Source organism: Bos indicus, chromosome 14, assembly GCF_029378745.1.
Source record: "Bos indicus isolate NIAB-ARS_2022 breed Sahiwal x Tharparkar chromosome 14, NIAB-ARS_B.indTharparkar_mat_pri_1.0, whole genome shotgun sequence".
Taxonomy (NCBI): domain Eukaryota; kingdom Metazoa; phylum Chordata; class Mammalia; order Artiodactyla; family Bovidae; genus Bos; species Bos indicus.
In genome coordinates this window covers 65762188-65786339 of record NC_091773.1, presented here as the reverse complement: position 1 = coordinate 65786339, position 24152 = coordinate 65762188, and the positions used below count along the sequence as shown (strand labels likewise).

The 24152-nt window shown below is 42.0% G+C and overlaps 1 protein-coding gene and 1 long non-coding RNA gene across 4 annotated transcripts in view; both read right to left on the bottom strand.

Annotated features, from left to right (window-relative positions):
* The window catches only part of STK3 (serine/threonine kinase 3), a 308668-nt gene extending 308151 nt beyond the window's left edge, over positions 1-517 (bottom strand). For both annotated transcript variants that reach the window (XM_019973823.2, XM_019973824.2), the window contains exon 1: positions 287-517. In XM_019973823.2, the coding sequence (XP_019829382.2) occupies positions 287-312 (26 nt within the window). In that variant the 5' untranslated portion in view covers positions 313-517. The remainder of the gene's footprint in view (positions 1-286) is intronic.
* A 1021-nt stretch (positions 518-1538) lies between these two features.
* Positions 1539-24152, bottom strand: part of LOC139186961 (uncharacterized) — a 70076-nt gene continuing 47462 nt past the window's right edge. The window contains exons 1-3 of one of the 2 annotated variants that reach the window (XR_011570653.1): positions 6756-6911; positions 4692-5041; positions 1539-4161 (exon numbers count right to left, since the gene is read on the bottom strand). This is a non-coding gene — a long non-coding RNA (uncharacterized lncRNA). Of the gene's footprint in view, positions 4162-4691; positions 5042-6755; positions 6912-24152 lie in introns of those variants that run through there. The other variant, XR_011570652.1, reaches the window with a different exon arrangement.

Below are 24152 nucleotides of genomic sequence, written 5' to 3'. Positions count from 1 at the left end.
CCCGGAGTCCAGCCGCGGGGCGCCCCGCGCTGCCCACCGACTCTCCCCGCGCGCGCCAGGCCCGGCGAGTCGCCGGGGACTCGAGGCTCGGCCTCCCCTCCGGCCCCGCCTCACCCACCGACAGGCGCGGCCGGGCGCTAGGACCCGCCCTGCGACCCCCGGCGCGCCCGGCTCGGGGCCCGGCAGTCGCGGAAAGGGGATCGCGGTCCCGCCCGGCCTAGCCGCCCCCGCCCCGCGGCCGGCGGCGCCGCCTCCCTCCTGCTCCTCGCGCCCCGCGTTCGTTTACCTCTTGGGCGCTGGCGGCTGCTCCATGGCGGCCAGGGGCAGAAGGAGGGACCAGGTGGGCGGCGAAGGCGGGAGGCGGGCAGAGGGCCGGGGCACCAGCCGGCCGAGCCCGGAGAGCCACAGCAGGAAACTCCAGGAACTCGAACCAACTTTCCCGTAACTCCGCGGCGGATCCCCCGCCCGCAGGCCGAGCGGGGCTCCTCCCGGCCCGCCCCGCCCCTCGGCCGCCGGCCCCGGCAGGGGGAGGGTAGGCGGGGCCGGCGGGGGAAGGGTGGGCGGAGCCGGCCGGGGGCCGCGGAGGGGTGGGCGGGGCCAGGCGCTGGGGCCGGGGCGCAGGACAGGGCCGGCCCTGGTGCAGGAGTGGGGAGGAAAGAAACCTGGAGTGGAAGGGCGAGAGGCTGAGGCCTAGTCTGGACCCAGAGCCAATCTCGGCTGGCCTGGGGCACGTTCTTTTCCAGTGGCCCGAAGCTGCCGCTCCTCACTCGCCTTCACTGCTTTTGACCCTATCTGATTTGACTCGTTTCTCTGGATTTCCCAAGGATACCTTTCCAAACATCTTGAAGCAACCTTTTGAAGTACTGCTAACTGCCAACGCTTCCCTCTCTAGTTCTCATGATTATTGGTTATGTCTTCCCCCAGCCAGCCCCTGGGCCTCGGGATGCTTATGGATCATGTCTAATTAAAAAGAAAATTAACTGCAGTCAGAGCTCTCATGCACTAGATTCAGTGTGGCCTTGCCGGCTGTTCAGTTAGGTAGCCTAGCAAAACTATCACAAATTATGAGTCCCTAGAAAAGTCCTCCTAACGGTTTGTTTCCGTCCCTCTTGCCGCCCCTCCTCCCAACCTGTCCCCAAGGACCTTACCCCATGGTAATTAGGCCCCTTTGTGCACCCATATTGCGTGTGTACCATTTAACCCTAAATTTCATCTATAGATAACTTTTCTTACGACCATACACAGCTGCTGTGTATGTCATTTGCTTGTTTTGTCAGAAGTTGTCAAGATGTAGAGTCACAGAGCTTTTTGAGGTTTAGAGCAAAGAATGTTGTGAACATAATTCAAATCACACTTGTCTATTAACAGGTTAGGGTCTTTTTGCATTATTTTCAGTTTTGCTATGTAATAAACTTAGATGATTTATTTTCAAACCATTAGGCTCTCCCCCTAAATTTAGTGATTTTAAGTGCGTTAAGATCATTTGCTGTTGAAACTGAAAGTCAAAATTTGTGAACAAAAGAGATTACTACAGAATGTATACTTATTTCCATTTATTGAAGAGCCACAGACTAACAGTTCAGAAGTAACAAGACAATTGTTAAGATGTCAAAGCTAGGAAGAGCCTTTGAAATTACCTCATTCCGTCCCTCACTGACATCCTCATCCCCAACACTGCTAGTCCCTTCAGGCCAGGGGGTGGCAACTGCCCTGCGAGTCTCTGATGCCTCTATTCTCTACATTCCCCTAGACCTCAGCCCTCCTCATATAACCTGAATTTCAGTGTACCTTCAAAAGCATTTCCTGTTGGAACCCTAGTTGAGACACCCATAAAGAAGTTTTGTAGAATGAGGAGGAATAGTATCAGAAAACAAATCTCTGAGGTCTCTCCTTAGTTTGAAAAACAGGGGGCTAACAATTATTGTATGACCCCAATGGGATCAGACATTTGGCTTACGTTATCTCATTAAACCCTTAAAACTGCCATGTTAGGTGGTTATTTAGGTGAAGAAACAGGTTCAAATAGGTGGAGGGAGTTAAACTAGACCCAATAGAAAAACTGCATTCTAAATCATGCCTTTAAAACTCCAAAGCCATGCCTTATCCCACTGTAAGCCAGGTGATAAATATTTACTGAGCTCTTATGGCAGAAAGTAAAGAAGAACTAAAGAGCCTCCTGATGAAAGAAAGAGGGGAGTGGAAAAGTTGGCTTAAAGCTCAACATTCAGAAAACTAAGATCATGGCATCCGGTCCCATCACTTCATGGAAAATAGATGGGGAAACAGTGGCTGACTTTATTTTTGGGGGCTCCAAAGTCACTGCAGATGCTGAGACACTTATTCCTTGGAAGAAAAGTTATGACCAATCTAGACAGCATATTCAAAAGCAGAGACATTACTTTACCAATAAAGGTCCATCTAGTCAAGGCTATGGATTTACCAGTAGTCATGTATGGATGTGATTGAGATTTGGACTATAAAGAAAGTTGAGCAATGAAAAACTGATGCTTTTGAACAGTGGTATTGGAGAAGACTCTTGAGAGTCCCTTGGACAGCAAGGAGATCCAACCAGTCCATCCTAAAGGAAATCAGTCCTAAATGTTCATTGGAAGGACTGATGTTGAAGCTGACACTCTAATACTTTGGCCACTTGATGCAAAAAACCGATTCATTTGAAAAGATGCTAATACTGGGAAAGATTGAAGGCAGGAGGAGAAGGGGATGACAGAGGATAAGCTGGTTGGATGGCATAACCGATTCAATGGACATGAGTTTGAGTAAACTCCGGGAGTTGGTGATGGACAGGGAGTCCTGGCGTGCTGCGGTCGATGGGGTCGCAAAGAGTTGGACATGACTGAGCAACTGAACTGAACTATGTATGCAGGCACTGTTCGCAGTGCTGGGGATACAACAGTAAAGAAAACAGACAAAAATTCTTGCCCTTGTGAGGTTTACATTAGGGAAACACAATAAGACAAGTAACTAATCAATAATGTTGTTGTTCAGTCACTCAGTCGTGTCTGATTCTTTGTGACCCCATAGACTGCAGCACAGCAAGCTTCCCTGTCCTTCACCTGGAGCTTGCTCAAATTCATGTCCACTGAATTGGTGATGCCATCTGGCCATCTCATCCTCTGTCATCCCCTCCTCCTGCCTTCAATCTTTCCCAGCATCAGGGTCTTTTCCAATGAGTCAGCTTTTCGCATCAAGCGACCAAAGTATTGGAGCTTCCGCTTCAGCATCAGTCCTTCCAGTGAATATTCAGGGTTGATTTCCTTTAGGATTGACTGGTTTGATCTTCTTGCATCTCAAGAGTCTTCTCCAGCACCACAATTGGAAAGTGTCAGTTCTTTGGTGCTCAGCCTTCTTTTTGAGCACCCACATTCATACATGACTACTGGAAAAGCCATGGCTTTGACTATATGGACTTTTATCATCAAAATGATGTCTCTGGTTTTTAATATGCTGTCTAGGTTTGTTATAATTTCCTTCCAAAGAGCAAGCGTCTTTTAATTTCATGGCTGCAGTCACTATCTGCAGTAATTTTGGAGCCCAAGAAAATAAAATTTGTCACTGTTTCCATTGTTTCCCCATCGATTTGCCATGAAGTGATGGGACCAGATGCCATGATCTTAGTTTTCTGAATGTTGAGTTTTAAGCCAACTTTTTTCACTCTTTTCTTCCACCTTCATCAAGAGGCTCTTTAGTTCCTCTTTGTTTTCGGCCATAAGGGTGGTATCATCTGTCTATCTGAGATTATTATTGATATTTCTCCCAGCAATCTTGATTCCAGCTTGTGCTTCATCCAGCCCAGCATTTCGCATGATGTACTCTGCATAGAAGTTAAATAAGCAGGATGGTAATATACAGCCTTGATGTACTCCTTTCCCAGTTTTGAACCAGTCCATTGTTTCACGTCTGGTTCTGTTTCTTCTTGACCTGAATATAGGTTTCTTAGGAAGCAAATAAGGTGGTCTGGTATTCCCATCTCTTTAAGAATTTTCCACAGTTTGTTATGATCCACACAGTCAAAGACTTTACCATAGTCAATGAGGCAGAAGTAGATGTTTTTCTGGAATTCTCTTGCTTTTTCTATAATCCAACGGATGTTGGCAATTTGATCTCTGGTTCCTCTGCCTTTTCCAAATCCAGCTTGTACATCTGAAAACGGGTAAGAAAGAAAAATAAAATGGGGAAAGGGAATATAAAGTGGAGGGAAAGCATGAAATTTAGAAACAGCAACCAGGAAAGGCCTTAATGAGAGGGTGACTGAAGAGGAAGTGCGGGGAGAACCTCGGAGATTGCTGTCGGAGAAGGGTGAGGCCAAGGGAACAACAGTAAGTACTAAGGCCTAAGGCCAGTGTGACTGGCATGTTCTTTATTAGTGAATAAAAGGAATTGTTTTTCTCCTGAATTACTCAGAAAAAAAAGAAAAAGAAAATTGCCTCAAGTCTCTGTTTTGTCTGTGGAAAGTCAGTCTGAAGATTCCAAGAAGGAAAGCATAGAAATCATCATTCAACCTGCAAATACGAGGCAGCAGCGTTCATGAACAGATGAAAGTTGTCGGAAAATTTCAGATTTAGATAAGGTTCGCTCAGCTTCACTTAACTGTGAAAGCAGCATAATTTGTTCTGCTTCCAACTGGAATCAAAATTAAGTATATACTTTAATTATGCTAGTAAACAACTCACCAGAACTCCCAACTAAGTGCTCTAAGAAAGGGGTGCCGAAGCTTTTGGCATCAGGGACTGGTTTCATGGAAGACGAAATTTTTCCACGGATCGGGGAGGGACGGTTTCTGGATGGTTTTCATAAAAAGCTCGCCACTTAGATCCCTCGCATGCGCAGCTGACAGAAGAGTTCAAGCTCCGGCAAGAATCTGATGCCGCCACCGACCTGCCAGAGCTCAGGCGGGAATGTGAGCCCTGAGGAGTGGCTCTAAGTACAGATGAGGCTTGGCTCGCACACCTGCCGCTCCCCTCCTGTCGTGCGGTCCGGTTCCTAACAGGCCACGGGCCTGTATTGTGTTGAGACCCCTGCTCTAAGAGAAAAGGGGAGTGAAAGCTTCAATTTGGAACCCAGTTCCTTTGAATAACGAAAGTGCATTTCTTGTCACTGAATACATACAGTGCCATGTTTTACCGAAGAAGGCGATGGCACCCCACTCCAGTACTCTTGCCTGGAAAATCCCATGGGCAGAGGAGTCTGGTAGGCTGCAGTCCATGGGGTCACTAAGAGTCGGACACGACTGAGCGACTTCACTTTCACTTTTCACTTTCATGCATTGGAGCAGGAAATGGCAACCCACTCCAATATTCTTGCCTGGAGAATCCCAGGGACAGAGGAGTCTAGTGGGCTGCCCTCTATGGGGTTGCCCAGAGTCGGACACGACTGAAGCGACTTAGCAGCAGCAGCAGCCATGTTTTACAGATAGAAAAATATTTTTAAGAGGGAGGGGACGTATGTATACCTATGACTGATTCATGTTGATGTTTGACAGAAAATTCTGTAAATTAAACAATGTAAAAACAAAATTCTGTAAAGCAATTATCCTTCAATTAAAAAATAATTAAAAAAATTTTTTTTTAATTTGTCCTTGCCATACTAGTTGCTACTATTGACTGAAACTACAAGTTTATATTACTCTTTTTCTCAATTTTATATTTATGTGAAAAATAATACTAATTAACAACTGTTAAACTTTCTTACCAGGAAGAGTTTGGGACAAAAAGAATGCTCCACTCAAATATATTATGTAACGTTTTTATTTGCAAGGAAGTGTTCCAAGAGACAGCTTTACAAAGCATTTTCTCAAGATCTGTTTTCTCTTTTCTAATTTAATGTTATAGTTAGTCTGAAACTAGCATGTTGCATTTGAATTCAACCACTATCCTTTTTTATCATAGCAATCAAATTTTATTTCATTTATTTCACTTATTCCCCAATATCTTATCCATACTTGTCATAACAAATGTCTAGTGTCGGTTAAATATAAGCAACAACTCAAAATGACTTTTAAAACAAGAAGCCTAGAGATGGTGTTCCTGCTGCTGCTGCTGCTGCTAAGTCACTTCAGTCGTGTCTGACTCTGTGCGACCCCATAGACGGCAGCCCACCAGGCTCCCCCATCCCTGGCATTCTCCAGGCAAGAATACTGGAGTGGGTTGCCATTTCCTTCTCCAAAGCGTGAAAGTGAAAAGTGAAAGTGAAGTCGCTCAGTCATGTCCGACTCCTAGCGACCACAAGGACTGCAGCCTACCAGGCTCCTCTGTCCATGGGATTTGCCAGGCAAGAGTACCAGAGTGGGTGCCATTGCCTTCTCCAATGGTGTTACTAGGTTTGAGTAATTCTTTGATTTTCTTCTGTTTCCTGCCCTACCATGCACTGTAGGGTCTTCCTCAGGCTATCTTCTCCCCTTAGATAATGTCCACAGTAGTTCAAGCATCACATGGAGACATGACAGTGTCCATCAACAGAAAGTTATTTCTTTCTGAATACCACTTTTAAGATGGTGGAAAAGTCTATTCTAAAAACCCTCCTGCAGGTTCTCCTTCATATCCTGTTGGCCAGAAGTATGCCACAGAACTATTTGTGAGAAATGGTGTCACAAAACCTGTGTAGGGACTTCCCTGGGGGTCCAGTGGCTAAGGTGCCACACTCCCAATGCAGGGGGCCCAAGTTCAATCCCTGGTCAAGCAACTAGATCCCACATGCTGTAGCTAAGACCCAGTGCAGCCAAATAAATAGATTAATACCTGTGTAGACCAATTGCAACTCATTCCATGGGGCTGGGCTTTGAGCTGAGGCTGGGACCAGCCTTCCCAGAAGCTTATGGCAAGGAGGAGCATGAAAGAACAAAATTGAGACACTATATTAACAAAGGATGGAGGAATCTGCTAAAAATAAGTACATAGAATGTGACAGCAGAGAAGGCACTGGCGACCCACTCCAGTATTCTTGCCTGGAGAATCCCATAGACAGAGAAGCCTGGTGGGCTGCGGTCTATGGGGTCGCACAGAGTCGGACATGACTGACGTGACTTAGCAGCAGCAGCAGCAGAATGTGACAGTCACTGAATAAATGTTTACTGAGTCGATGAATAGACTTCCACACAAAGAAAACATCAAGAATATTAGGAGATATAGATAATTTATAAACCACATCTTAAGTGAAAGTGAATGTGCCATTTATCATTTTATTTCCTCTCAGTTCCAAATTTATCCATCATTGCCTGCTCTGCCTTTAAATAGTTTTCTCTATCAGTGCATGCATGCTAAGTCACTTCAGTCGTGTCCAACTCTTTGCATCTCTATGGACTGTAGCCCGCCAGGCTCCTCTGTCCATGGGATTCTCCAGGCAAGAATACTGGAGTGGGTCGCCATGTCTCCTGCATTGGTAGAAAGGTTCTTTACCACTAGCACCACCTGGGAAGCCCTTTTCTTTATCAGGTCGTAAGACAGATGAAGCTTTGTCACTGGAGGACCATGGGGAGGCGTTACAAAAGAAGTCTTCGTTCCTGGTTGGTGTGTGTTCCCGTGGCTCCAGCACCAGGGTAGAGGAGGGACAGCTCCCCTGGGTCCTGCAGGACATGCCGTGTTTCCAACGCTTGGTTCCTGTTACTCCACGGAGGCAGCAGCACTAGGTGCCCAAAGATTTCCCTCTCCATCATAACTGCTCCCTCCCTGAGGCACTTTTTCTGCAGAGTGCCTCCAGCAAGACACCTCACTATGGCTTGTTCCTCCAGCAGCCTTTTTTCAGAAAATTCCAGAGGGCAGATTTTCAGCAAGTTCCACTAGCATGGCACCAAAACAACTTCTCTGCCATTCGGTGAGGCATAGCTGTGCTCTCTCCAACAAGGCCTGCCTCTCAACGTGGGGGGCCTCTTCTTCTTCGGGGGCTCCATCTCAGACCCCAAAGTACTGCTCCTGATTACTGCTATTCCTACACTCTTCAGAGCTCTCTTTACTTCTTACTAGCCAATCCCTTGTTACTCCAATCCCCTCTTATAGTTAATAATTCTTTCTATTACACATTCTCTATTCAAATAACTGTGTGCTCTCTGTATAAGAGTTTCTGTATAAGGTTGGACCTTGACGCATACAGAGCATAATAGCAAAGAATCTCAGTCCCCACTGTAAACTCAGGGAAAAAAAAAAGATAAATAAGATAAGACTGATTCCATTTTCAGTCTAGCACGTAATTATCTACACAAGCAGTTCTCAGATTTTTTGGTCTCAGGCTCATTTTGCTCTCCACTCTCAAAAATTGTGGAGAAACTTAAACAGCCTTTGTTTATTGGAGTTACATCTATTGATACTAGAATTTAAAACTGAGACATTTTTAAAACGCATGGGTACACAAGTACACTTTCCATGAGCCATTAGAGCAATGACATCATCACTGTCATGTAGCATTCGAGAACTTCCAGCGCACACTCACAAGGGAATGAGAGTGAAAAAAGGCAAATAATATTTTTGTATTGTTTTTAAAATAGTTCGACTTTACTGACCCACTGAAAGTCTCTCAGGTACCCTCAAAGTTACCCAGATTACACTTTGAGACCCATCTATCTACAGTAGCTTTATGTAAACACAGTAAGTAGGACCTATAGGGGGAAAATAAGGAAAATACAGCCCTTGCTCTCCAAGAATATGGTTTGGTTGAAAATATAGAATATATAGTCATACGAGTAAAATAATGGCTCAACTGAGTATGTAATAAACTATCTAATTTCTGTCATTCAGAAAGGTGTGTAGTTCAAATTAATGAGGGCTGGAGCTCAGCAAAACAAAAATGCCTTCCATTTTACAAAACCCACCCTCCTTATACATCCACTATAAGGTGAAAATCAGCTTCTGTTATATACAAATATAAATTCAACAAGCTAAAGATCTCTCAAAAACACAGCAATGATGGATTAAGATACTACACACGGGGACAAAGTGAAGGAAAAGAAACAGATCAATACAACCTGGTAAACTCCACAACTTAAACCCTTTCCACAGTCAACCTTTAGTTACATGAATATGAGGGACTTCTTCTCAATGAACTAATCAGTGCTATGCTTTCACAATTTCTCTTTTTTATTTTTGCTTCTTTAAATTTCTTTTTATTCCGGCCTATGGTTTCCAAATAATTTCCAATTTGCCTTGATCAAATGAAGAAAAAAGAAAACTTGTTTACTTCCTTGTAGGCCAGGGAAGCTAGAAGACTCCTCCTACACAGATATGCAGTGGTGACAGCAAGCGGTAAACACTGTTGGGAAACCGGACAATGAGACTTACACAGAATTTGTGATAAAACTGAGCCACCCTGAAGCCAATCCTAGCATGTGATACATTCAAAATCGAACTCAAATCCAACTTCACAAAGTTGGAAAGATGTAGGTTTTCAGGAACAGTCTCACGGACATGCCGAGGAAGGAATCACATGGCATATTAACAAAGCGCAGCTTCCTGAACACCTTCTTCACCTGGCTTTCTCCCTAAACTTCCACGTGGTTGTTGTTTAGTCCCTGAGTCGTGTCTGACTCTGGTAAGGCCCCATGGACTGTAGCCCACCAGGCTACTCTGTTCATGGGATTTTCCAGGCAAGAATACTGGAGTGGATTGCCATTTCCTACTCCAGGGGTTCTTCCCAACTCAGGGATCAAACCCACGTCTCTTGCATTGGCAGGCTGATTGTTTTCTATTGAGCCACCAGGGAAGCCCTAAGTCTGTTATACTCATTCACCCTTCCTCTCCTTCCTTTTGCTGTCACTTCAAGCTCTACCCTGCAGAGAATAATTTGACTCCTTTTCTTGATTCCATAGCTCTTCTAGTCAGCACAACATAGTTCTGGGAGACAAGAAATGAAGGACCCTTCCCTTAAGGGGGCCAGGGAATCAGGAGGGATAAAGACTGTGAACACTCAGCCTTCTATTTTTGTCCCTATCAAACATTCTTTCAATCAACACTTACTTATTAAGTCACCGAGCACAGACAATGAGGTATGGCCCCCACCCTGAAACTACAGCGTTTTCCCATTAAAAGTTTTACCTTGCTCCTTCTTTTGAATTTCTTTCCAAAGGGAATGATTCTCTTACAAGAGGTAATTTTTTGCTTAATGAAGTAATCATTTTACAATAATTACCTACGGAATACTTTTACATGGCTAATTTCCCTCAAGCATTTAAACTATGATTTCAATTTCAGTGTTCACTGAGAAAGAGGTTAAGATGACCATGGTTTTTATCATCTCTTTTGGAATAAAGGTATTAGGAAATATTTCCCTAAGGGTACCTTGCTAATAAGTCACTGCTGACAAAGGTGGATTATCTCTATATTTAGCCACAAATGAAGTGGAGAAGAATAAGAGAGAATCTTCTGAATACCACAGATTTATACTTGGTAAACTGAAAATATCTTTTAAAATGTCATTCAACAGTAAGAGCACTGAGGGACTCCTCTGGTGGTCCAGTGGTTAAAACTCTGCACTTCCACTGCTGGGGTCCTAGGTTCAATCCCTGGCCAGGGAACTAGATCCCACATACCACAACTAAGATTCAGAGGAGCAAAATTAATTAATTAAAAAAAAAAAAAAAAGAATGAGAGCATTGAAAACATAGATAAACCTAACTTATAAATCTCTGACTGTATTACTTACCTATTGCTACATAACAAATTACTCCATTATTATTTCGTAGATTCTATATGAGAGGAACCCAGGCGCAGCTTAGCAGGACCCACCCTTCTGCCTAGGGTCTCTCAAAAGACTGTGATCAAGGTGTTGGCCAGGGTCACAGTCACCTCCAGATTTAATCTGTAAATTTAAAACAATCCCAGTGTTTTTTATGGGCTTCCCCAGTGGCTCAGCAGTAAAGAATCCACCTGCAATGCAGAAGACACAAGAGACTCTGCTTCCACCCCTGGGTTGGAAGATCCCCTGGAGGAGGAAATAGAAACCCACCCCAGTATTCTTGCCTGGAAAATTCCATGGACAGAGGGGCCTGGCGGGCTGCTGTCCATAGGGTTGCAAAGAGATGGACACGACTAACCCACTGAACACACAGCTTTTTTTAATCTTGAGACTTTTTTAATTGAACAAACTAACTCTCAAGTTCAAAGAGAAGAGAAAATACATAAAAAGAGCTCATAAACTTGGGGGAAGGGTGGGGAGAAGAATAATGAAGAAAGGTTTGCCCATGCAGATGGCAAAACATAAAATAAAATTGTAGTAATTACAACAGCATGGTATTAATTCAGAAACAGCTAAATTAATATATGTGATGAATACTGAGCTTAGAACAGAATCATTTTTATATGGAAATGTTTATGATAAAGTGACATTTCACATCACAGAGGAAAGAATGAACTATTCAATAAATTGTAGGAGCATAACTGATAATCTATTTGAAAAAATAAATAAATAAGGTTAAATCTCTGTTGATATACCCCTGTATCAGGCTTCTTTATATTGCAAGTATTTGAAGACCTAACCCAAACTGCTTTATACAACAAAGGATTCATTTAACTGGAAGACCCAGAAATAGAGCAGACTGTAGGGTTGCTTTGATTTAGTGGCTCAGTAGTGACATGAAAGACACTGGGAGGTTTTGTTTAATTTGTTTTTTGTCTTCTTTTTCCATCTCTGGGTTTTAACTTCTGCAATGTCAGCTTCATTCTAAGGCTAAATGACCGCCCAAGGTTCAAACTTCAAATCTGCCTACCAGACTGCCCTTTTTGGAAAGAGGAATGCCCTTTATGGAAACTAAAAGGAGAAACTTCCTTTTCCAAAGTGCTTCCACAACCTCCCTTCCTGTCTCCTTGGCTCAAGCTGTTAGCCTGGCCTATTTCCTAACATGCAATGATTTGACTTATGCCTGAACAGATAATTGGATTATCTGAATAAAGCAGTGTGAGAAGATGGATGGGCACTCTCTGTTTGGTATAAAATAGTAGGACCCCCTTTTAGAGCTATGTATGTTAGTTGCTCACTCATGTCCAACTCTTTGCAACCCCATGAACCGTAGCCCACCAGGCTCCTCTGTCCATGGAATTCTCCAGGCAAGAATACTGGAGTGGATTGCCATTTAGAGCTACGGATGGTGTCAGTTTCCACTATAATCACCCTAAATGCAAGAAATGCCTATTACACAAAAGAAGAAAGAAAGAAAGACTCAGTATCCACTAGGACAATGTATCAGAATAAATTCCAAATTCATCAAAGATCCAGCTGGTTAAAAAAAGACAAACAGGATGCTCTACACTCAAGGAAGCAGGGCAGAACTCCTCACACTATAAGGACAAGCTGCACACAGTGGTTTCCCTCCAAAAACTACAGGGTTAAAAGGGAAGAAAGTTAACTTCTCAGTAGGGGAACACAAGCTCAGCCAGGTGGTCAAGGATAACAACAGTGATCGGTCACATTGGTTGTATGTACTGTTGATATGATGTGATGAGAAGGGCACGTTACTTCTGTGGTCTTCCTCCCTGAAACACAAAATCCTAGTCTCATTGTAAGGAAAACATCAGACAAATCCCACCTGAGGTCCATTATACAAAGCATCTGACCATTACTCCTCAAAACTGTCAAGATAATCATCAAAAACAAGTCTGAAAAACCGTCACAGACCAGACTAGGCTAAGGAGACATAAGGGCTACATGTAATGAGATATGGACATGGCGACCCACTCCAGTCTTCTTGCCTAGAGAATCCCCATGGACAGAGGAGCCTGGCAGACTACAGTCCATGCAGTCACAAAGAGTTGGACACAACTGAGCGACTAAGCACAAACACAGCATTCCAAATATACTGGGAGTTCTGGAACAGAAAAGGAACATTAGGTAAAAACTCGAAGAAATTTCAGTGAAGTATATAGGCTTCAGTTAATAATGATACCAATATTGGCTCAATAATTGTGACAAATGTACCATGCTAATATGTTAATAGAAGGGGAGACTGGGTTTGGACTATATGAAAACTCTTTGTACTACCTTCACAACTTTTTTTGTAGATCTAAAACTATTCTAAAATTAGAAGTTTTGGGACTTCCCTGGTGGTCCAGTGGTTAAGACTCTACACTTCCACTGCAGGAGGTATGGATTCAATCTTTGATTAGGGAACTAGGATCCTGCATGCTCTAAGGTACAGCCAAATAAAATAAAATAACATAAGAAAATTGCTTTTAAGTAAATAAATAAAATTCGAAGTTTATTTTTAAATGTTTTAAACACATTAAAAACCTCCAGGATATGTTTTAGAAAAGAATATAAGAGAATATTTTCATAATCATGAGATAGAAAAAGATCTAACAAGCAAAATGCAAAATTCACAAAGCAGAAAGGAAAAACTGAACAGATATGACTACATAAGAACTAAACATTTGCATAAGAAAGACAATAACCAAAGTTAATAGATACCCAACAATGAAATGAAAGTATCTGCAACATATATATTAGATAAATGACTGATATCTAGAATACAAAGAGAGAAAGAAACTTAATTAGGAAAAGACAGTCTAAGTAGACAAATGGGGGAGGCAGCTCAAGTGACAAAATCACAGAAGAAATTCAAAGGATAAGTAAACACGAAAGGATGCTCAACCTCACCAATAATCAGGAAAATGCAAATAAAGCAAGAGCAGTGTTTTTAAGTCCTGGGGGAGGAAAGAAGAGGGGGGCGGGGAAAGACAGCAGTAGGAAGAGTATATGATTGATACTCAGAGAAACTTGTGTTTATCACCTTTAAAAGTGTGAGGTTAAAAAAGTACATAGCTGCTCAAGTAGGAAGAGTATATGACTGATACTCAGAGAAACTTGTGTTTATCACCTTTAAAAGTGTGAGGTTAAAAAAATACATAGCTACTCAAGACTTCCAGAAGCCCACAGTAGACAAGCTATAAACTGCAAAGCTGAATACAAAACTTAGGGAGGTAGAATGAAAATAATTGCTACCTTTGTTTAGGAAAATATCTTGATAAACTTCTTTGGGCTGGGAAGGTGGCACCCAAAGGCTTGCTCTAAAATAAGGCAATATACAAAGAGAGCTAGAATCAGAACTGGAAATGCATGTAAATTTCAAATGTCTTTGGACTCTAGGAAGAGATTTAGTAGAGCACTAGACAGAAACAGAATTAAGATTTGACTGCCGTATCACTGAAGGGTGTTCAGGAAGATATTAAGTGGCCTCGAGGCTGGACATATTTTAAAATTTGCATTAAATTTCATCTTTCCTTAAAAATTAAGTGTTTCTATCAAGTGGCTAGTTAAATATTTATTTTAAGCTTGAGGAATGGTTGTTTTTACAGAAAAAATACAGCTGTATACAGAAAATTTTAGGCTGTAAGCCTTAGTTGTCCACAGCTGGAGGAATCCTAACTTTTGGCACAGGGCCATGTCCAGGCTCAACCACTTACTTAAGGGCACCAAATTCTAGCATGGTGCCTAGGACGAAATAAATAGCTTCATATGCTTTAACTTATAAAGTCATGGCAAGCATCAAATATGGATAGGATAATTAAACTTACTCCACAAGTACAAAAATATTAGCAGGAAAGGGTGCCCCTTCAAGCTTTAAGAGGAAATATTACTAGAAGAAAGTGCTTACATTTTATAATAGGGACTATAACAGGAACTCACGAATTCATGCAATCATACAAGTTGAAAATGCAAATAGACTTGATATTATAATCTTTAAAGTAATCTCTAATATTATCACAGACTATAGATCCATTATAAGCTTTTTTTTTTAAGGAAAAGGAAATTCCAGGCATACTCCAAATATTTTTCAAGTGTCATAATGAAGAATAGTCACTTTTTTTCCACAAAGCCCCATTTTACTCGTAAAGACTTCCTCTCCGTGATCATTACCATCATCCTTATTATCATCAACACTTACTGAAAATCTGAAAATTCACTCGGTGCTAAGAGTTTTACATTAATTTTCTTTTTTAAGTGTGAGATCTTTTAAAAACGCAAGTGACTCTGGATGCTATTACCAGTTTACACAGCAGCAACAATTTTAAAGCAAGAGCCTTTGGGAATACAACACAGACTATAAACCCCGAGAACTGAAGGGAAGGTGGCATGAAAGATGAAAAACAAAAAACAAACTTTCTGTCCTTCATGATTTTGCTTAAAAAATGAGAACTGTACATATGGAGAATAAATCAACCCTGAGTATCCATTGGAAAGACGGATGCTGAAGTTGAAGTTCCAATACTTTGGCCGCCTGATGCGAGGAGCCAACTCACTGGAAAAGATTCTGATGCTGGGAAAGATTGAAGGCAAAAGGAGAAGGGGGTGGCTGAGGATGAGACGGTTAGGTAGCATCAGTGACTCAGTGGACATGAATTTGAGCAAACTCCGGGAGATAGTGGAGGACAGAGAAGCCTGGTGTCCTACAGTCCATGGGGTCACAGAGTCAGACCCAACTTAGGGACTCAACAGCAACAATGTATGGATAATGCCGTAATGAACCCAAGATGTTCGCTATACTGTATTTTTAACTGACTCCTTTTTGTAACATGCTTCAAGGATAGTCAGCAGAGAACTGATTGAATACTTGGAAAGTGCAAAACACTTCCCTAAGTGCTATGATTAAAATGTTTAATTAAAAGAGAACAGTCATCAATCGAGAAAACGTGGGAAATACAAAAAGTAGAAAACTAAGTAAAAGAAAATAGTATCAACAAGTATGTCTCTAAAGCATAACTGTCTTGAATATTTTGATTAAACTTCTAATTAGAACTTGTGATTTTCAAGTAACATTATATCATAAGCATTTTTCATGTGCAGCACACGAGGCCTCCCTGTCCATCAACAACTCCCGGAGTTCACTCAAACTCACATCCATAGAATCAGTGATGCCATCCAGCCATCTCATCCTCTGTCGTCCCCTTCTCCTCCTGCCCCCAATCCCTCCCAGCATCAGAGTCTTTTCCAATGAGTCAACTCTTCGCATGAGGTGGCCAAAGTATTGGAGTTTCAGCTTTAGCATCATTCCTTCCAAAGAAATCCCAGGACTGATCTCCTTCAGAATGGACTGGTTGGATCTCCTTGCAGTCCAAGGGACTCTCAAGAGTCTTCTCCAACACCACAGTTCAAAAGCATCAATTCTTCAGCGCTCAGCTTTCTTCACAGTCCAACTCTCACATCTGTACATGACCACTGGAAAAACCATAGCCTTGATTAGACGGACATTGTTGGCAAAGTAATGTCTCTGCTTTTCAATATGCTATCTAGGTTGGTCACAAATTTCCTGCCAAGGGGTAAGCGTCTTTTAATTTCATGGCTGAAGTCACCATCTGCAGTGATTTTGGAGCCCCCAAAAAATAAAGTCTGACACTGTTTCCCCATCTATTTCCCATGAAGTAATGGGACCAGATGCCATGATCTTCGTTTTCTGAATGTTGAGCTTTAAGCCAACTTTTTCACTCTCTTCTTTCACTTTCATCAAGAGGCTTTTTAGTTCCTTTCACTTTCACCCTAAGAGTGGTGTCATCTGCATATCTGAGGTGATTGATATTTCTCCCGGCAGTCTTGATTCCAGCTTGTGCTTCTTCCAGTCCAGCATTCTCATGATGTACTCTGCATAGAAGTTAAATAAGCAGGGTGACAATATACAGCCTTGATGTACTCCTTTTCCTATTTGGAACCAATCTGTTGTTCCATGTCCAGTTCTAACTGTTGCTTCCTGAGCTGCATACAGATTTCTCAAGAGACAGGTCAGGTGGTCTGGTATTCCCATCTCTTTCAGAATTTTCCACAATTTATTGTGATCCACACAGTCAAAGGCTTTGACATAGTCAATAAAGCAGAAATAGATGTTTTTCTGGAACTCTCTTGCGTTTTCCATGATCCAGCGGATGTTGGCAATTTGATCTCTGGTTCCTCTGCCTTTTCTAAAACCAGCTTGAACATCAGGAAGTTCACGGTTCACATATTGCTGAAGCCTGGCTTGGAGAATTTTGAGCATTATTTTGCTAGCGTGTGAGATGAGTGCAATTGTGCGGTAGTTTGAGCATTCTTTGGCATTGCCTTTCTTTGGAATTGGAATGAAAACTGACCTTTTCCAGTCCTGTGGCCACTGCTGAGTTTTCCAAATTTGCTAGCATATTGAGTGCAGCACTTTCACAGCATCCTCTTTCAGGATTTGGAATAGCTCAACTGGAATTCCATCACCTCCACTAGCTTTATTCGTAGTGATGTTTTCTAAGGCCCACTTGACTTCACATTCCAGGATGTCTGGCTCTAGGTGAGTGATCATACCATCATGATTATCTTGGTCGTGAAGATCTTTTTTGTATAGTTCTTCTGTGCATTCTTGCCACCTCTTCTTAATATCTTCTGCTTCTGTTAGGTCCATACCATTTCTGTCCTTTATCAAGCCCATCTTTGCATGACCAACCTATACAGCATATTGAAAAGCAGAGACATTACTTTGCCAACAAAGGTTCGTCTCGTCAAGGCTATGGTTTTTCCAGTAGTCTGTATGGATGTGCGAGTTGGACTATAAAGAAATCTAAGCGCCAAAGAATTGATGCTGTTGAACTGTGGTGTTGGAGAAGACTCTTGAGAGCCCCTTGGACAGCAAGGAGATCCAACCAGTTCATCCTAAAGGAAATCAGTCCTGAATATTCATTGGAAGGACTGATGTTGAGTTGAAACTCCAATACTTTGGCCACCTGATGCGAAGAACTGACTCATTTGAAAAGACCCTGATGCTGGGAAAGATTGAAGGTGGGAGCGGAAGGGGATGGCAGAGGATGAGATGGTTGGATGGCATCACTAACTCGATGGATGTGAGTTTGAGCAAACTCTGGGAGTTGGTGATGGACAGGGAAGCCTGGCGTGCTGCAGTACATTCGGTCACGAAGAGTTGGACACGACTGAGTGACTGAACTGAACTAACATATATAGAATGTGTCAGAACCAGGAATTCAAACCTAAGTTTGCTGGATGCAAAGTCCATGCTCTTTTCTCATCACCACTATGCGTTTTTAAAAATTTTTATTCTGTTTTAATTCAGATAGGATAAATTTTTCCTCATTACTCCACTTTTTCATTTTCTGCTTTTCTGTTATATTATTTATTATTACAAATGAACTTTAGAATCATTTTGTCAAATCCTAGAAATCAAGTGAATAACAGTTAAAAAATTGGCAGAAGATCAAAATAGATATTTTCCCAAAGAAGATATATAGATATTAGGCCAAGGGATAGAGGAAAAGGTACTCAACAGAATTGATCATCAGGGAAATGCAAATTGAAACCACAATGAGATAAGACCTCACATCGATGAGAATGTCTATTATCAAAAAGATAGTGAATAACAAGTATTGGGGAGGATGGAGAGAAAAGGGAACCCTTGTATGCCACTAGTGGGAAATGTAAATTGGTGCAACCACTATGGAAAACAGTATGGAGGATTCTTGAAAAATTAAAAACAGAGCTCCCTTGTGATCCAGCCATTCCACTTCTGGGCATTTACCTGAAGAAAATGAAAACACTAACTCAAAAAGATAAATGCAAACTCATATTCATTGCAGCATTATTTACAATAGCCAAAACATGGAAGCAACAACCTAAGTGTCCATCAAGGCATGAATGGATAAAGAAGATGTAGATATAGATACAAATACAGATATAGATACATGATGAAAGTTAGCTAGACTTAATATGTTGTCATTTCACAACATATATTCAGTCATGAATACAGAATTATTATGTTGACATCTGAAACTGGCATAATACTGTCTGCCCTCCCCAACCCCTGGGCCATGGACCAGTACAGGCCTGTGGCCTGTTAGGAATTGGGCCACACAGGTGAGTGGCAGATGAACAAGCGAAGCTTCATCCATATTTATAGCTTCTCCTCATCACTGCATTACCACCTAAGCTCCTCCTCCTGTCAGATCAGTAGCAGCATTAGATTCTCATAGGAGCTCGAACCCACCATGAACCACACATGTGAGGGATCTAGGTTGTGCACTCCTTATGAGAATCATCTGAGGTGGAGCTGAGACAGTGATGCTAGCATCTGCAAATACAGATTACCATTAGCAGAGAGGCTTGGCTGCACAGAGATCATAATAAATCAATTGCCATAGACTCATATCAAAACCCTATCAGTGAGTGGCAAGTAACAATTAAGCTGCATCGGGCTTTGTGAGTGGCTTTGCAAGTGAGTGGATGCACTTCAGTTATATAGTTGCATCTGGTGGCAGGCTTTAAGTCAGAATCTGACACTTATTTTAGTCTGCACATGGGCCGCCCATTATTTTATTTACCACTTCTGTCCATACTTCTTTCCTGCATTGCATGCTTGTCTCAGTCACAGTCTTGGTAAGCCAACCCTAACCCAAATGAGTGAAAAACACATGTTGCTGGAGAGCTTCTTTGAAAAGGGGAAAAGATCCAATGATGAGACAGCAGGAGACTAAAACTACCAACAAAAAGAGAACTGCATTTAAAAGAAAATACCTGAGACAGTAGCACTGACATACAGACACCACCCTGTCTACAGTAGATAACCAGTGGGAAGCTGCTGTCTGACACAGGGAGCCTGGCCTGGTGCTTTGTGTTACCTAGAGGGGTGGGGCTGGGCTAGGGGGGAGACAACAGAGGGAGGGGTATGTATGTACTTATGGCTGATTCGAGTTGTACAGCAGAAACCAACATACCTTTGTAGAGCAATTATCCTCCAATATTAAAAAATAAATAAATAAAAGAAAATACCAAGAGTCCTACTTAATTTAGGGGTTTATTGCAACAGGTGATTCATATTCTCAGAGCCACTTTGTATAATATGTGGTGACTGGCTATCCAACAAAGCCACAAAAACCTTCAAAACTGCTTCAGCACATGGAGACCAAGTACTCTGCATTAAAAGACAAGCCTTTGGAGTTTTTCAAGAGAAAAAAAAAACACCAACACCAAGAATAGAAGCAACTATTGAAGGCCACCACTTCATCAAACGTGCTCTCACTGAGCATCATTCTTAGTGGCTAACTGCATTGCTAAAGCTAAGAAGCCCTTTACCATTGGTAAAGAGTTGATCCTGCCTGCCCTAAGGACACTTGTCATGCACTTTTAGGAGAGGCTGCAGTTCAAAAGGTGGCATGTGTTCCTCTTTCAGCTAGCATCATAACTAGACAAACTGATGAAACAGCAGAGGATATTAAGGCATGATTGTTAGTGAGAATTAATGAGTCACTGTCCAGGTTGACACGTCTACCAGTATTGACAGCAAGGCAACAATGTTTGCTTTTTGTGCAATATGTTTTCAGGAGGATGTGCACGAGGATATGTTAGTGCACTTTCGTCACCAACCAACACCACAGCCGCACAACTATTCAAGTCTTTGAATGATTACATATCAGGAAAACTGAATCGGTCATTTTGTGTCAGAATATACTCAAACAGAGTGGCTGACATGACTGGACAGCTTTCTGGTTTCACTCCTCAGGTCAAAGAGATCACTCTGAATGTGAGTCTACGCACTGTATCATCCATAGAGAAATGCTGCTGCTACTGCTGCTAAGTCGCTTCAGTCGTGTCTGACTCTGTGTGACCCCATAGATGACAGCCCACCAGGCTTCGCCGTCCTTGGGATTCTGCAGGCAAGAACACTGGAGTGGGTTGCCGTTTCCTTCTCCAATGCATGAAAGTGAAAAGTGAAAGTGAAGTTGCTCAGTTATGTCTGACTGTTAGAGACCCCATGGACTGGAGTCTACCAGGCTCCTCCGTCCATGGGATTTTCCAGGCAAGAGTACCGGAGTGGGTTACCATTGCCTTCTCCATCTACCAAACTAAAAAGTTTTCCCACTCTCTTATCTAAGGAAGTTTAGATCTAAAATATCTAGCCAAACCCATCTAGGTGCTTGCCCCTAAAAAAAAATTTATTTCATGTACATTAGTCAGATTTGCTACAATAACAAACTTGAAATCTTTATAGCTCCTCTTCCAAAAACAAGCATTTATTTACTATTCATGGTATCTGTCAGTGACTGCAACTCTATTCTATGGATCTTCTTATTCTGGGGACCAGGCTAAAGAAGTACTTTTTCCCATGGTATCAGGAAAAAGAAACTAACATAGGTCACTTCCTCTCATCTGACATTGACCCAAGTCACGTGACAGACTCAGAAAATGGGCTGGGAAAGTAAACTTTATTTGCTCTATTATAGAGAAGAGAATAGCTGGAAACATTAACACAATTTATCACAAGGTAAGAAGAGTCACCCTCCTTAAAATTAACTGTAGGGACTTTCCAAGTGGTGCAGTGGCTAAGACTCTAAGCTCCCAAAACAGGGGGCCCGGGTTCGATCTCTGGTCAGGGAACTAGATTCAGCATGCTGCAACTAAGACCTGGTACAACCAAATAAAGAAATATAAAAAAATTAAAAATTAAAGTAACTGTAGCTTTATCCCTTCCCTTATACTATAATCATGGTTAAGATGGGGGTTTGTAGTGGTTCTGGAGGTTATCAATTGTGAATGTGGGAGGGTACCTAACAGAAAATCTAAAGAGATTTTCTTTTTTTTGTCCCATATTTCGTTATTTATTTGGCTGTGTCAGGTCTCAGCTGTGGCATGGGGATCTTATATTTGCACACACAGGCTTCTTTCTAGTTGTGGCATGCAGGCTTTATTGCTGCATGCCTGTGGGATCTTAATCCCCTGATCAGGGATTGAACCCATGTCTCCTGCATTGGAAGGCAGATTCTTGGCCACTGGACCATGAGGGAAGTCCCTAAAGAGCTTTCTTAACGGGCATGACGTCCCTCTCTCAACCTCCACTACCCTTTTGACTTGTCCTCAGGGGTAAGGGCAAGTATGTACATTTTGCAAAGAATCCTCAAGTGATTTTGATACTCAAGTGATTATCAAAAATCACGTGGAAAATCCTCAAGTGATTTTCCAAGTGGTGCAGTGGCTAAGACTCCAGGCTCCCAAAGCAGGGGGCCCGTTTGATCCCTGGTCAGGGAACTAGATTCCACATGCTGCAACTAAGACCTGGGGCAAACAAATAAAGAAATATAAAAAAATTAAAAATAAAAGTAACCATAGCTTTTTCCCTACCCTCAACCCTTTTGAGAATCACTGGGAAATGGTGTTAGGGGGAATGCTCCTGTCAGATTTCATCCATGACATTCCTGCCACTCTAAGTATGAGTCCAATTCTCCATGTTGCAATGAACACACAACAGACACGAAGAAGCAAAAACATCTGCCTCAGATATCTGGCCAGGACTCTCCTTCTGCCAAGGCAAGGTTGTGTTTTGTTTTGTTTCTTTTATTGAAAGGCTTACAGTGATTTGCTACTTTAAAGAAACTATTGGTGAAATTTCTGGGAGAATATATTTTGAAAGCATTCAACCAAGAAGAATAAAACATCATTTTAGATTGGGCTGATTGGTCAACGTGGATGTACTTACCAGAAGTGCCACATGCAAAGTGCTGGCTCAAGCAGTTGGGTGTCTAACTGGGTTGAATAAGACAAATCAGGCTGCAACACTGGCCCTCATTAAAGAAAGAGAAGATGCCAAAAACCACTTGACATAAATACAGGAAGGAAATTAAAGACTGCTTGAGACAGGAATGCACGTTTAGATCTGTTGTGAGTGTCCTGCTTGTGTACCCACAACTGTTGCCCCAAGAAGGACTGGAATGACTATTCCCTTCCTCAAGACCTTGAGATCTGCTCTGTTAAAAGAAATGTCGGCATTTTTTTTAAATGCTTCACTCTGTTCTGAATGTTGGAAATTGCTGGTGGGAAATGTTACAGTTAAAATGTGTTCCATAGTTTCGACTAGAAAAGGAGAATCTTGGAATTGTAGACATGAGACAACCTCCCTCAACAATCAAAGCCAAATCGTGCATGACTATAACAGGCTGGAACATCAGCTTGGTAATCAACCATGCCTATTTGAGCAAGGCATCTCCACTAAAGTCTTACTTGATTTGTGCAAAGAGAATACCCGAGATGTATTAAATAATTGTCTGACCTGAGCTAATACAATAGAATCAACGACCTCAGCCAATTTCCAGAGCTGAATCCACAGATCTACAACATCTTGCTTAACGGGGAAACTAGGTACCATATGATGATAGCTAAAGTTCATTCTTTGACTATTCCTCCTGGATATTCTTTTTTTTTAATTTTTTTATTATTATTTTTTACTTTACAATATTGTATTGGTTTTGCCATACATCAACATGCATCCGCTACTGGTGTATACATGTTCCCCATCCTGAACCCCACTCCTGGATATTCTTAATGGCCATTTAGTAGGATAACTGTGTCTGGAATGAGAGAAATAATTAAAGCCTTTTGGGAACATTTAGATACTTGCTTTGAGCTAACAGTAATTTCTGGCACACAGAAATCCATTGAAACCTACCTGTCAGAATGGACATACCTAGGTCAGGAAAAAAATGAAATTTGATCCAGTCAAACTCTAAACTTTGTGGATTTTCCCCCAGTTCTTGTGTTGAACAGAGTATTCTCAACAACTGGTAAAAATTCCCAGACTTTTTTCCCTGACTATTATGGTTAAAGAACCAAATGGAAGACACTGGTTTCCCTCTCTTTTTTAAATAAAAAATCAAATGCTACAGCCCTGGGGGAATTTCAGATATTAAGGCCACTGTTTGTGGCCTACCCAGCAGCTGTTTTCACTCGCTCAACACAATGTCTTTTTTATTTTAAAGTTGTAAGACAACTCTGTGCCTCAAGGAGACTGAACCCCTCCCAGGTACACGAGGGTGAATCTTAATTAGACTAAGTAAGCCCAAATTTAATTCCATTCTCCTTGAATTAATTGGCTTAGGAATGGCAATATGATGCCATTCTGGCCAATGATATGTGAGGGAAAGCCTACTGGCGGGGGGGCAGTGGGGGCTGAAAGTTTCCCAAAATGTTCTTGAAAAATGACAATAGATTACAGCTAGCATGATCACGTGGATTCTAGTTTCAAGTGCTATCAACTTATGTATGGGGCAAAATACTACCGCCTAAGGCACTAGTATATAGCTCTGAAGCTAGGAAATAGTCTTTTCTATTGATATGTTCTAATTAGGAAATAAACCAGAAGCACTCTGCTTTCATCTGACAAAAACCAGTAGTGGTTGTAACAGGGCACCCTAGTGGCAAGGACGAGATTGTCA